Source organism: Geotrypetes seraphini, chromosome 9 (genome assembly GCF_902459505.1).
Source record: "Geotrypetes seraphini chromosome 9, aGeoSer1.1, whole genome shotgun sequence".
Lineage (NCBI taxonomy): Eukaryota > Metazoa > Chordata > Amphibia > Gymnophiona > Dermophiidae > Geotrypetes > Geotrypetes seraphini.
This window is the reverse complement of record NC_047092.1, coordinates 42,398,642-42,412,887: the sequence shown is the minus strand read 5'-3', so window position 1 is coordinate 42,412,887 and position 14,246 is coordinate 42,398,642. Positions and strand designations below refer to the sequence as shown.

The window sequence follows — 14,246 nt, the reverse complement described above, 5'->3', positions numbered from 1 at the left end:
AAGCGTCTCCTAAGTGAGCAGGTTTCGTCGGGGAATCGCCCGCTGGGAGCGCCGGCAGAGAGTAGTGCCGCGGCGAACTCCCTTGGGCTAGATGTTGCACTGAGCCCTGACGTAAGGACTCCGCCCATACAGCTGTTGCCGCTGGGAGCAAGCTCACCGCGAGAGGAGAGCACACCAGAGGAGGAAGTGTTCTCCTCTCCAGAGGCCAGTGCGTCAGCGGGCTTGCTATTGAAGATAGCTAAGAGTGATTTTCTCCTCTCAGAAGAACCAGTGACGGGGACAACTTCAGCTAAAGGGAATCAAGATTTCAGAGAGGTAAACCAGCCGATTGAACATTTATGAATGGCACAAGTAACTGGTTTCCCCTGTTAAACCCTCTGAAGTCACTCTAGACCAGGGGTGTCCAATGTCGGTCCTCGGCCGCAGTCCAGTCGGATTTTCAGGATTTCCCCAATGAATATACATGAGGTCTATTTGCATGTACTGCTTTCATTGTATGCTAATAGATCTCATGCATATTCATTGGGGAAATCCTGAAAACCCGACTGGATTGCGGCCCTCGAGGACCGACATTGGACACCCCTGCTCTAGACTCTCTTTAGGACTTAGTGTCTAATCTTGGAAATTCCCTTAACCTTCAAGTAAAAAATTTGGACAAAGAAATACGAATCCAGAAAGAAGAAATTAAAATTATAAAGCAAGAGACGGTATAGTTGAAATTAGATATCCAAGAAGAAAAGAAGAATTTAAAAACAATTAAGAGTAATCAAGATTTATTTGTTAAAGATAATATAATTATGAAGAAAAAATTGGAAGCTTTAGAGAATAATATTCTGGTTAATAATTTGCACTTAATTAATTTTCCAAAAGTTTTATCAATCTCTCCACGAGATATGATAAAGCGGTACTTTCTGGAAATCCTTAAAATACCTGAGAATTCTTTACCACCTCTTACAAAGGTATTTTATTTACCTACAAGAAATCAGGATCCTCAAAAGAAAGAAGATGAGGGAAAACCACAGGAAGAACCCTTGGACGTTTCCACTTTATTAGAGCAATCAGATAGAGAACTGGCTATTCCAGTCACTCTCTTATTGACTGTGGCTTTGGCCCCAGACAAGGATTGGATTCCTAAACTTTTCTTTAAAAATAGATCCAAGGACTTCCTGGGCTTTCATATTCAGATATTTCCTGATGTCTCGAGAGAGACTCAGAAGAGAAGAAGGGAATTTTTAATGTTAAAACCAGGAGTGACAGGTATCCTTGTAAATGTGTCATTAGATACCGTTCAAATATGTATTTGTAGAACCAGCTCACTTGACTGCTTTCCTTTCTTCGAAACGTCTTGAGTGTGTAGAACCATCTGTACCCATGTAATAATTAGCTCTCTTTTCAGTAGCAGTTTAAGTGATTTTCTCTGTTAAAATATTTCTTTAGTTTTTACGCTTATCGTTAATCTTGGATCCCAATTTGAGGACTAGTGTGTGATTAAGTTAAGATGTTTATTCTTCTTTTTATATTTTGATTTATTTTCAGATTTGAAAGTAAATAATATTATGTTTTCTTGATCTCACTTTCTGTACAAGATGATATGCTTGATAATAATTTGTAAAATTTATAAATAAATAAATAAAAAAAAGAATAAAAAATACACTAGAAGATAAAATATACATTGGAAGTCACAATAAAAGAGAATTAAAAAATGTTATTAAAGAAAGTAACAGAAATGTGTGAGCAATGGAATCCTTTATATCTTTCTTTGATGATATTGCCTATGGTTTGTTATCAAATGAGTATGATACCAGTTTTTTTTTTTTCAAGGGTACTTTTTATAAAAAAACTAAACGGTATTCTTACAAAATTTGTTTGGCTGGGTAAAATGCCTAGAATTGCTTTAGTATCTTTACAAAAGTCAATTGCGGAGGGTGGGGTAAATTTTCAAAATTTTTATAGGTATCATCAAACCTATATTTTACGCCAGGGTATGTATTGGGTCCTCCCAGAACTCATGGAAAATATTCCGGATTGGTTGTATTTAGAATGGCGACTCTTGTTTCCTCTACATTTATCAAGTTTCAAGTTTTATTAATGCTTGATGAATCGCTTATTTAATTTCCTAAGCGATGTACAATTCAAAAAAAAGAGCAACAAATACAATAACATGAATTAGACAAGCTAAATAGGACAGTACATGAGTCGGGAGGGGAAGGGGAAAAAGTTACAATTTCTTTGCAAGAGTTGAAAAACATAGAGGGGAAGATAACACAAGGGGAGGTAAAAATTTAAAATAATAAGTCTGGTGGTTAAAAATTTTAGATGTTCTCAGTATCAATATGCCTAGGAAATATAAAGAAAACAGAATTTTGATGGATACATGGAAAACATTGAGATATGTTAGTAATTTAACTCCTAACCCAATAAATAAATCAACAAATCAATCGTTATGGATAAACTCCAAGATTCAAATTGGCGAATTTAAAATCGTCTGGAAGCATTGGATTATTGCAGGTATACGGACTTTAAATGATGTTATTGTGCTTTCAGGCGGACTTCTTGGGACACCAAGCTGCACAGTGGTATAAATTGATAACAGGATTTATAAATAAAAAACCAAAGACTGGCCTCAAAGATATTTGGAGCATTGAGATTAAGCATCAAATTTCTGCGTCTCAATGGCCACAAATTTGTTTTTGGAGGATGAGGTGTACAGTGTCTGCATCTATGAGACAAACTTGGTTCTTTCTGTTGCATAGAGCATTTTGGACCCCAGTTCGATTACAAAACTTAGACAGCTCTAAGTCTAATAGATGCTGGCATTGTAAACTTGAAGCAGGGACTCTAGATCATTTATTATTCTATTGTCCCTTTATCATGGCCTTTTGGAAATCAATTTGGTCCCAAATTAATTGTTTATTATAGAATCATGTAGGATTATCATATGATACGATTCTATTCGGTACATCAATGAGAACAAAAAGTCAGATTTCATCAAACAACAATAAACTTTTATTGATTATGACAGGGGTTGCCATTCAAAATATCACAAATAATTGGAAAAACTGCAGTAGATTAAATTATACCTTCTGGTGGAATTCGTTATGTGTACAACCTAAAACTAGTTACCCCAGCAGCATATAACGTAATCAGAAAAATTGTATAGAATACTGCTCATACTGGACAATACATATCAGTATTGGAAGCCCAACAGACTTGAAGGGCTCTGGCCTCAGAATCGGAGCCTACGCACAGCAGTGAAATCACAAACTGAGATGATCCGCGTAAAATTATCGATTTGAACTAGGACAAGCATTTAATGGAAGATTGTTAGCAGGTTCTCTGAGGAAGCCAGTACGGCGAAACGCATCAGGACCCAGCCAGACTAATGCTAGCAGCAATCTCCAGCTAAGTCATCATTTTTGGATTATTAATAACTGGAAGTCACTTTAAAGCTTCATAAGACATTAATGACTAAATATGATGAATCAAGTTATTAAGAGCTTCAAATAACTTTTTGCAAACAACCTTTTGCAGTAACCATAGTGCAATGATAGATACCATAAGAATTCTGGTAGGGGTTCAACCCCCGTTTTGAGTTCTTAAATTCCATCTTGGATTCTGAGCACCGTCCAGGGTTAGAAGTGTTTTGAAGTAGCATTTAGTTCCTCTATCAGTTTATTAGTTGATTCTGCTTTTTTGGGAACTAACTTTGTCTTTTTGACCTCAACCCAGTCGTTCATATTGGGACTGAAGCCAGTACAAACAGATCTTTCCTAGCTCTAGAGGAAGAGAGACAGTTATATTCATATTTCAATTTCAATAATTGTTGATAGATAGAAGGGTCATAGGAGAGACCCGACATATGTTGTGATTCAAGTTGTTTAATGTGGGTTTCTAAGTCTTTTTCTTTTTGCAATAAGATTTTATTTTTCCATGCAGAGAGTTTAATAAGTTCACCTCTGAGGGAGACCTTGTATGCTTCCCAAATGATGGAGGGACAAATTTCAGGATCTTTGGAATTAATAGTAAAAAATTCTGAGGTGAAGGAATTTATTTTGTCAACAATATCAGAGTCTAATAATAAGTGGTTGTTTAGTCTCCATGCTGGAGATCTGGAATTGGTAGAGAGCAAGGTGAGGTGTAGAGATATAGCTGCATGATCAGTAAGAGTTATCGGGTGTATAAGCGCAGAAGAGAGGACATGAACTAGTTGGGAGGAGATTAGAAAGTAATCAATTCTGGTGTAAGTCTGATGGGGTGGAGAAAAATGAGAAAACTCCTTGCCTTTCGGATATAATAATCTCCAGGGGTCTTGCAGGGAAAAATTTGTTTTAAGGTTGATCACCTCTTGATAAGATTTAGAATGTGAGGGTTTACAAGAGGAATAGCGATCTAAACAATAGTCTTGTATTTGGTTAAAGTCTCCTCCTATAATCAAGGGATAAGAATTGAATTCAATGAGAACAGTCTGCAATTCTCGAAAGAATTCTGGGTGGTCCAAAACAGGGGCATAAATGTTTAAGAACACATATTCCAGTGAGTGTAACACAACATGTGCCAAGCACCATCTTCCCTCTGTATCAGTCCTCTGTGCCCGAATGGTTATGGGAAGACTTTTATGAAAAAGTATGGTTACACCATTTTTCTTTCTGTGAGAAGCAGGGGATGAAATAGAAGAGGAGTAGCCATTGATGGAGAATTTAAGTGAAGCTGCAGAGGGAAGATGGGTTTCCTGGAGGAAGACCACATCAGGATGCTTGGAATTAATATAATTAGAGATTTTTTTCCTTTTGATGGGGTGATTCAGCCCATTAACATTAAATGACATTATGTGTAAATCAGCCATAATCAGTATAACAGAGCATACAATCAAGTACATGCAAATAGAAGCAATACCGACCAATTCTGTTCCGACGATATCTAGTCTTCAGGGTAGAGAGAGAGAGGAAAGGAGATACAAAGAAGATAGGAGAAGAGAAGAAGCGTAGAAATGTAAGGCAAACACATGCAACATGTGTATAAAACGAACAGTTTATGGGTGCACCTGCAAAAGAGAGTAAGAGACGGTAGGAATGACATAGAAAACTGCTCACACCATAACAAGAAATGAAACACTGTGGTTCCAGCCATAAAGAGTAATAACATCAGATATTCAAGTCATAGCATTCTTTACAGAAAGGATAAATTCTTTGAGGTCCTCCGGGTCAGTGTATGAGGTGGTACGATTGTTGTTTGTGACCTTCATATGCGCCGGATACATAAGACCATATTTGGCCCCCATGTCTTTAAGATCTTGACGGTGAGAGAGGAATATTTTCCGTTTAGATGCAGTGGATTTTGCAAGGTCAGGTACAATGTAAAACCTTTTCCCTTGGTATAGAAGCTGCTGATGCGATTTGGCTGCGTTCATGATTTGCAGCACATGAGGGAATCGCAGTATCTTCGCGACAATCGGTCTGGCGGTAGACTGATGAGCAGTAAGATGAGATGGGACCCGGTGGGCGTGCTCTATTTCGAGCGGGGTCGTGAAGGTAAGGCCCAACATTTTCGGGAGGAGAGAAGTGAGGAAGGCAATCATGTCTGATCCCTCAGACGATTCAGGAATCCCGATGATGCGTAGGTTATTTCGACGGCTGCGGTTGGCTATGTCTTCAATATCCCTTTGGAGGGTGGTAATTAGTTTTTCATGTTTGTCCACGAGGAGAGATTTAATTTTTAATGCATCAGTCTGTTCCTCTAAGATATCAAGGCGATGTCTGGCATCAACGAATTGCGAGTTAAGAGACTCAAGTTCTTCACGTACCATTTTTGTTGCTTTAACTTGTTCCTCCATGACTGCTTTGAAGGATCGCATTTCTCTAATCATAATATCGAGTTGCGACTCCTCGTGGCTGGGCGCCATTTTTTTTTCCGGCGATTCAGTTTTGGGCCGCTTGCCGCTCAGAGGCTGAGTTGGGGTCGCGACATGAGTGAGTGGGGCTTTATGCAGGGAAGTTAAAGAGGCGATGTAAAGTATGGCTGGAACGCGTGAAAATTAGCAAATTGGTGCGGGTGTGGAGGAACGATCACTCCATGCGTCCGTTCACGTCACTGCGCAGGCTCCGCCCCCTCTGATCTTTCCATTCTATATATGTGACATACTGAATTCCACCAAAACTTAAAATTGAGCCTACTATGATCTTTCCAGTTATTAGTAATATGTTGGATGGCAACTCCAGTCAAAATCAATAAAAGTTTGTTATTACATATTGATATCTGATATATTTTTTTAAAATTATAACAATTTTTAAAGACCTGGGGTCCATTGGCAAATTATTGTAATAATTAGACATCATTTTTCACTGATAGTATATTTATACATAGGGGGTGGGGGATGGTACAAAATTTCTTTTTAAAGGTTAATTATTAAATAAGTTTATAATATTTATATGATATTTTTGATTGAAATATTTAAGGGAAGGGTGGGTGGGGAGGGATTAATTTATATATTTAGGATGATATTAGTAAGAAATTCAAGTGATGTGTTTATTTTTTATGATATAATATTATGTACTTGTTGTAAGATGATAAAATGAATAAAGAATTGGGAAAAAAAAGAGTGCTGCTGACGCTGTTCTGTGGAGGGAGGTAATAGGTCTCGGGGTCGGCAGGGTTCAGATGGGAGAGATGGAAAGATGAGAGAATCAGCGGGGGCTTCAGCTGTGCATCAGGGGGAAGCGCTGCTGCCAGCAAATCCAGGGTCTAGGGCTTATTTTGGGAGTAGGGCTTATATTAAGACCTACCCTGAAAATCATGCTAGAGCTTATTTTCGGGGTAGTTCTCATTTTCAGGGAAACACGGTACTATCACCAAACCACTGCCCATCTTAAGATGGTGGTATGGTGCACCACTAAGGAAGCTTTTTTTTCTCTCAGATGTTTTTGTTCTTGTATTCATTTCTGCTATCATCAGAGCTTTAGCTTGTCCACAACAATAGCCAAAGCTCAAAAGTCCATACAGATATCCAGTTAAAACTAGGCCTGCCATCCCACCCTCCCTTCTGCCTAAGTTGTGTTTGTGTATGGCGTATATAGTTACACTTCCCCCTCCCGATTTGCAGTTTTAGGACTCGTGATTTCAATTATTTGTGATTTCCTAAAACCGGAACCACCCCCACCTCCCTCCCTGACCTTAACTGGTGGTCTAGCAGTCTTTTGGGGCAGGAGCGAGTTTCCTAAGCTCCTGCTCCGTGCAGATCACTCTGTGAGTTCCTGGGAATTCAGCCATTTTGTATGAGTGATCTGCACGGGGAAGGAGCATAGGAAGATCGCTTCTGCCCCAAAAGACCATTAGACCACCAGGTAAGGTCCGGGATGCTGGGGGGAAGGTGGAAGGGAGGCGGGGGTGGGTCAGAGCCGGCCCAAAAGTTATTCACAAATTTTCAATATTTGCGGGCTGGCTCTGCCCCTAAACCCCGCGAATATTGAGGGAGGAGTGTAATATACAGTAGAGCACCATTTGTCCAGAGGTCCATTATCAAGACACACTATCCCCTCTGGAAAATTAATCTCCAGTCAGGATGCTGTTCTTATTTGCACTTCCTACTGTTGGCTGTTTTTTTGTCTTTCCATGCAGTTCACACTCTTAGGATTCTGTACATGCTGATGGTGCTGGCAGTGTGGGAAGACGTGGCAAATGCCAAGACAGTTTTTTTTTTTTCTTTGCGTCTGTTCAACACCATAGAACCAAGGAGTACTGTATATTCTCTGTCAGTAAGGCACAGATATGGGTGATATCATCTGATGATGCTAGGAAGAGATGGCTGAGAACCACTGTAGTGTTCTGAGCATGTGCAGCCCTTTCTGCACACATCAGTCTTGTGTCTTTTATTTTAACTCTACAGATTCATATAAGAATGGATTACTACCCCTGCCAAATTCCTCTTGGTACATGTTAACAAATTATGTCCTACAAAACATTTTTAAATAAAATACATTTCTTGGCCTCTTGGTCAAAAGATATGCTTCAATATTCTATATTATTTTTCATTTTTATTTCTCTTTTGCAGGTTCCAGATTATTTAGATCACATTAAAAATCCTATGGACTTTTCTACTATGAAAATGCGTTTGGAAGATCAATGCTATAGGAATCTCAATGAATTTGAAGAAGATTTCAATCTTATTATAGATAACTGTATGAAATACAATGCAAAGGATACAATATTTTATAGAGCTGCAGTACGTCTTAGAGATCAAGGAGGTGTTGTCCTGAGGCAAGCAAGACGAGATGCAGAGGGAATTGGTTTTGATCACGAAACGGGAATGCATTTGCCAGAAAGACCAAAAATTGAGCCTCCCCAGCCTTTTTCTTGGGAGGATGGTAAGACTTGTTTACGATTAGATTTATATATTCAAGCATGTTCTGAATTAGGAATAACTACAATAATCTGTTTATTTCACTGCATTTCCCTCGACTTTATGCTCACCTTTTGTTTTTGGTTTTGTGGGCTGCTTTTTAATTATTTTTATTTTAGATAAAGAAATAGAACAGGGGTAGTAAAATCTGCCAGTCCATTGAATTCCAACAATGTTGATGTTTGGAAGACACAATTAGTATGATTGTGGGGGAGAAAAGTATTTTGCTATCCTTTTTTGTTTCATTTCTGATGCTTTCTAGACCAGAAGAGTGGGTTATGTCTTCCTGCCAAGCAGATAGAGCCAGAGAAAAACAGATCATGTGTAATTTCATTCCCCTTGTAGAGAGCTGGTGCTGCCTTCAGTTCCTTTAGTATTTATTTACCTTCAGATATGTGACCTGGTGCAGCATCCATGAGTAGGCTGAGTAGGTCACTCCCAGGAAGGCTGTAGGCTCATAAGTCTGTAGGACTGTTTATTCCTTTTGTGGGGGAATAGAGAACTAATATTGGCAGAGGCTGGCCCACAGAACCCAGGCATATTAAATTTGGTGGTATTGTCTCCTTATCTCTCCCCTTCCTTGTACATGAGTTGTAGCTTTTGGGACTTAACAGCTCTTTGGACAGGTTAATGACTCTTGCATAAGGAAGATAAACAATACTAGGAGCTTCTTTGGATGGAATGGAATAGCAGCCTAGTGATTAGCACAGTGGGCCAAGAACCAGAGGAATTGAGTTCAATTCCCACCGAAACTCCTTATGTCACTGAGCAAGTCACATAAGCCTCTATTGCTCCAGGTACAAAAATAAGTACTTGTTTTAAATATGTAAACTGCTTTGATTGTAACAACAGAGAGGTGGTTTATCATATCCCATCCCCTTTCCCTTTATCTCCCATATTGACTGGTCAAGGCTAATTCGACAGAGCCACAATGTTTCAGCCATGCATCTCGAGAGCTCCCACATAAAGTGGCAGTCTTATGCCTTATGACAATCTTAAATGGGTTATGCAATTTTATTTTCTGCAAGGGTTACCTGTCTTTAGAAATCCTGGAACTTTAGGGACCACAATTCAGAGCCAGGCTACAAATATTTATGGGTGGTCCTTCCTCAACTCATTGTCCTGCTCCCAATACTGGTCACTGTGAGGCCTAATTCAGAGGTCAACCTATTCCAACAGCTTCCCTCTCTTCTCAGAAAGGTAGTCCTTGCTAGAAGAATTGACTGGGCTGGGCCCATCTTTTTGTTACAACTTGCTATGTTCTGGCTGAGCTCCTTCACAGAAACATAAGCACATAAGCATTGCCTCTGCCGAGTCAGACCATAGGTCCATCATGCCCAGCAGTCCGCTCCTGCAGTGGCCCCCCAGGTCAATGACCTGTAGTGATCTATTACTTTACAGTCTTTAGTACTGTATGGTAACCCTCTAATTGTACCTATGGATCCCCTTTTCCTTCAGGAACTCGTCCAATCCCCAAAGTCGTACTCTGCTCTACCACCTCCTCTGGAAGCGCATTCCAGGTGTCCACCATCCTCTGTGTGAAGAAGAACTTCCTAGCATTTGTTCTGAACCTATCTCCCTTCAATTTTTTTGAGTGCCCTCTAGTTTTTGTTGCCCCTGCCAGTCTGAAGAATCTGGCCCTCTCTACCTTCACTACACCCTTCATGATCTTATAAGTTTCTATCATATACCCTCTGTCTCCGCTTTTCCATGTGGAGGAGTCTTATTGGGTGCTTGGATGCTACCTGGAGGGGGGAGAGGAACGGGGGACTTCCTGTCACCCTCACTGTGGGCTCAAGGGCAGTGTTAAACTGGTGGTTTGTGGTTTAAAAGAGTGCTCTGAGGTTGTATGAGGACCCAAAGAACATGTTGACTGGCAGACCATTCCTCATGTAGTTCCTACATGGTTATAAGTAGGGTTAAGAACATAAGAATTGCCACACTGGGACAGACCGAAGGTCCATCAAGTCCACAGTGTCCAACCCAGGTCTCAAGCACCTAGCTAGATCCCAAGTAGCAAAACAGATTCTATGCTGCTTATCCTAGGAATAAGCAGTGGATTTCCCCAAGCCATCTCAGTGGCCTATGGACTTCTCTTTTAGGAAATTATCCAAACCTTTTTAAAACCCCGCTAAGCTAACTGATTTCACCACATTCTCTGGCAACAAATTTGTTTAATTACATGTTGTGTGAATAAATATTTTCTCCCGTTTGTTTTAAATCTACTTCTTAGAAGCTTTATCGCATGTCCCCTAGACCTAATATTTTGGGAAAGAGTTAACAAACAATTCACATCTACCCTTTCCACTCCACTCATTATTTTATAGACCTCTATCATATTGCCCATGAACCATCTCTCCTCCAAGCTTTTCCTCATAGGGAAGTCGTCTAACCCTTTTTATCATTTTTGTTGGCCTTCTCTGTACCTTTTATAATTCCACTATATTTTTTTTTGAGATATGGCGGCCAGAACTGCTCACAGTATTAATAATCCAAATCATCATCTTCAGGGACCCCCCATCTGACCAGCTCTCTGTGTCCGGGGGAGACATGGGTTTTACAGAGTGGACTTGTTGACACAAGTGGACACTGCATTTGGGTCCTTGGTGCTAGCAGTAGGCTCATCTGCCCTGCCCTAGACTCAGGGGACAGCTTTGGTACATCAAGATGGTGACGGGACTAAATTGCACGAGACAACGGCGTGCAGACAACTGAGCGCAAGGTTGACGGCGCGCCGAAGAAAAGCACTATTTTAAAGGGCTCCGACGGGGGTGGGGTTGGGAACCCCCCCACTTTACTTAACAGACATTGTGCTGGCATTGTGGTGGGTTTGGGGGGGTTGTAACCCCCCTCATTATACTTAAAACTGAACTTTTTCCCTAAAAAACAGGCAAAAAGTTTGGTTTCAAGTATAATGAGCGGGGTTACAACCCCCCAAGCCCCCCACAACGCTAGCGCAATGTCTGTTAAGTAAAGTGGGGGGGTTCCCCACCAACACCCCCCGTCGGAACCCTTTAAAATAGTGCTTTTCTTCGGCGCGCCGTCAACCTATCACTATCTACTATCTGCTACCAATATCTCCTGGAAAAGTCCAGAATAACAATTGTAACTTAACGCATTCTTGATTACATGTACTGCAATGCTACTGGAAATGTCCAGTCTTCTAACTTGTAATCCGCTTAGAACCGCAAGGCACAAGCGGAATAGAAATCACTAATGTAATGTAATGTAATGTAACCTTGCGCTCAGTTTTCGGCGCGCCGTTGTCTCGCGCGATTTTGTCTATGAACCCATCAAGATTCATGTCGCTGTTGCAGTGGAGGAGAAGATTATGTTCTTACCTCGATAATCTTCTTTCCAGTATAGAGAGATGTGAATCTTGATGGCCTGCCCTGTGAGATTGTTACTTATCCTGTTTTCTATCTTCAGATGCTGGCCTGTGAGCTACCAAGATGCTTATTGTTCTTCAGTTCAGCAAGTACGAAGAACTAACAGTTAACTCTATAGACAAACCTGTAGGGGAGACTATAGGCATTCCGTAAATGTTAGTGCTGGTTGCACTCAGATAGGTGACTTGTTTGGTTCCACCTTGTTTGGGCTATATGTCTATTAGTTTGATTAAATGTTGTGTAGAGCAGAAAAGACTTGACTTGGGGAGTTCCCCATGCCCTTTTACTCCTTCTTAGGGGTTATCCATTGCTTTGGTACAAACTGAGTTGCTGAAACACTGCACAGTAACACAAGGAGGCAGAGTTGAACACAGATGATGCCTTCTGCAGTCCTCGCAGGTGAAGGAAAGTAATCCACTTGTCAAGACTGAGGTCTCTTTATACTGGAAAGATTATCCAGGTAAGAACCTAATTTTCCCTTACTGATGAAAATGCTTTTACCCACAGTTTGTTAATCATGAACAAACAAAAAAAGCTTACCTAGAATTATAATGGTCACAGTGTAAAACCAGAAAATACTTAATACCGCGATATTTGAGAGGGTCATTCATTTTTATTGCAATAAGATGTTACACATATAAGAAAAAATGAATTTTTTTCAGCACACGAGTCCCTTATTTTTTGTGAATTTCTTTGAAAAACATGAGTATATATGTTTTTTCACTGTTGTGATTTTATTTATAATTTTGCAAGAGTTTGATATAAAAGTAGTACTTCCTCATATAGATGCAGTTCTATAATTTTACATCAGAAAATAATACAATCATTACAAATCTTTTTTCTCCACAGTGGATAAGTTATTGAACCCAGTTAACAGAGTACACATGTCCTTGGAAGAACAGCTCCAAGAGCTGTTAGAAAAACTTGATCTTACTTGTGCTATGAAATTAAGTGCATCAAGAAGTAAACGGACAAAGCTTTTAAAGAAAGAAATCAACAATATTCGCAACAAGCTAAGCCAACAACATATCCAACCTCCCCAAATAGAATCAGGTATTGGCAGTTTTGAAGAAGAGAGTACAACTTTAGAACAAGATGGTGAAGAAGGTAAGAACTTGGCCAATTTGACCATTAAGTAGTCTCTTACTTTTGCTCTTATGCTTGTTTATATATTTGTTGTCCAGTCATCAGTGATAGTGATACAATACTGAGCATTATGAAATCTCATTTATCAGTTTGGTTCTGTGTTGATAGTCCTGCAAAAATTGACTCTCATAAGTCAAATTTGAAATCTTTTAATTGCTGCAAATATATAACCCTTTGAAATATGTCAAAATTGCATTGTTTTTAAAACAAAATATACAGCAGACTGGCCTCCTGATCTTATCAGTGAATTGCAACATGATTACCCTTAGAGGAAGTTTATTGGAAAAGGGATATACAGCGCTGCATTTGCCTGGTAGCACTATAGAAATTAGTAGTAGTGGTAACCTAGCAAGAATGTTCAATGAATGAGAACTAAAAATTGCAATCATCAAAATTAAAAGATGTGAGAAAAAGCAGATTCCTTTGTGAGTTCAAAGATATGGTATGTACAAATTTAGTGGGGGAAAAAGCTAGTAAATCAAATACATGTAGTCTGGAGATGTGCATCAGTGAACATATTGCCACCAAATAAAGAGGTTGTATCAGATGGTAGGGACAGAAATAAGTATTCCTGGAAAACTTTCATAGAAGGACCTTGCCTGCTAATATTGAATGGGGCATTCGATATATGCCTTATCGGAGTTTCTCAGGCTTTGAGATTCTTCCCTGTCAGTTAAGGTATTAAATTAAAGCTCAAAAGTCCTCTCTTGGTGACTTAGCATAAAACATCATATAATTCCATGTGTGGATGTTAAACTCAGATTAACATGTTTTATATATTTATTTGAAAAACAATAGCTATTTGAAACATAATTTTAAAATATTTTATCTACAATAGGCTGGCTGTAAATATTTTTATATAACTATAGATTATACCGTATATACTTTAATATAAAACCATTCAAGTATAAACAAAGATAAGTTCCTCCCCAGCAAAAAGTGTGTGTGTATGGGGGGGGGGTGTATATTTTTTTCTGGCCCTGCTCTTCTGTATCTCTGTTTTTCCCGCCCTCCTTCCCCCTTCCCTTGCAGTCTCCCAATTCTGACACCAGCAAAGCAGCCAATATTTCCCTCCTTCAACCCCCTTGCAGCAACCAACATTTGTTTCCGATGACTCGGACATCATCACCACAGCAACCAACATTCTCCCCTCTCCCCGATCATCCGATAATCAGCTCTTCGCTTACCAGCATTTGCTTCCCTGACACATGCTGAAAAAGTTATGTGCTGACTGCATCAAAGTGTGGGTCCTTGATCATCTGTGCATGCTCTTAGGTCTACCGGCTTCCATCCTCTCTGAGACTTTGAGGGCGAGAGCT

The 14,246-nt window shown here is 39.7% G+C and overlaps 1 protein-coding gene across 19 annotated transcripts in view; it reads left to right on the top strand.

Moving 5' to 3' along the window:
* BRD1 (bromodomain containing 1) overlaps positions 1-14,246 on the top strand; it is a 274,234-nt gene that overhangs the window by 109,120 nt on the left and 150,868 nt on the right. For all 19 annotated transcript variants that reach the window (XR_004540658.1, XM_033958908.1, XM_033958902.1 and 16 more), the window contains 2 exons: positions 8,045-8,357; positions 12,631-12,888. Coding sequence is in view for 18 of the 19 variants with exons in the window: in XM_033958908.1 (XP_033814799.1) it covers positions 8,045-8,357; positions 12,631-12,888 (571 nt within the window). In the remaining variant the exon portion in view is untranslated. The remainder of the gene's footprint in view (positions 1-8,044; positions 8,358-12,630; positions 12,889-14,246) is intronic.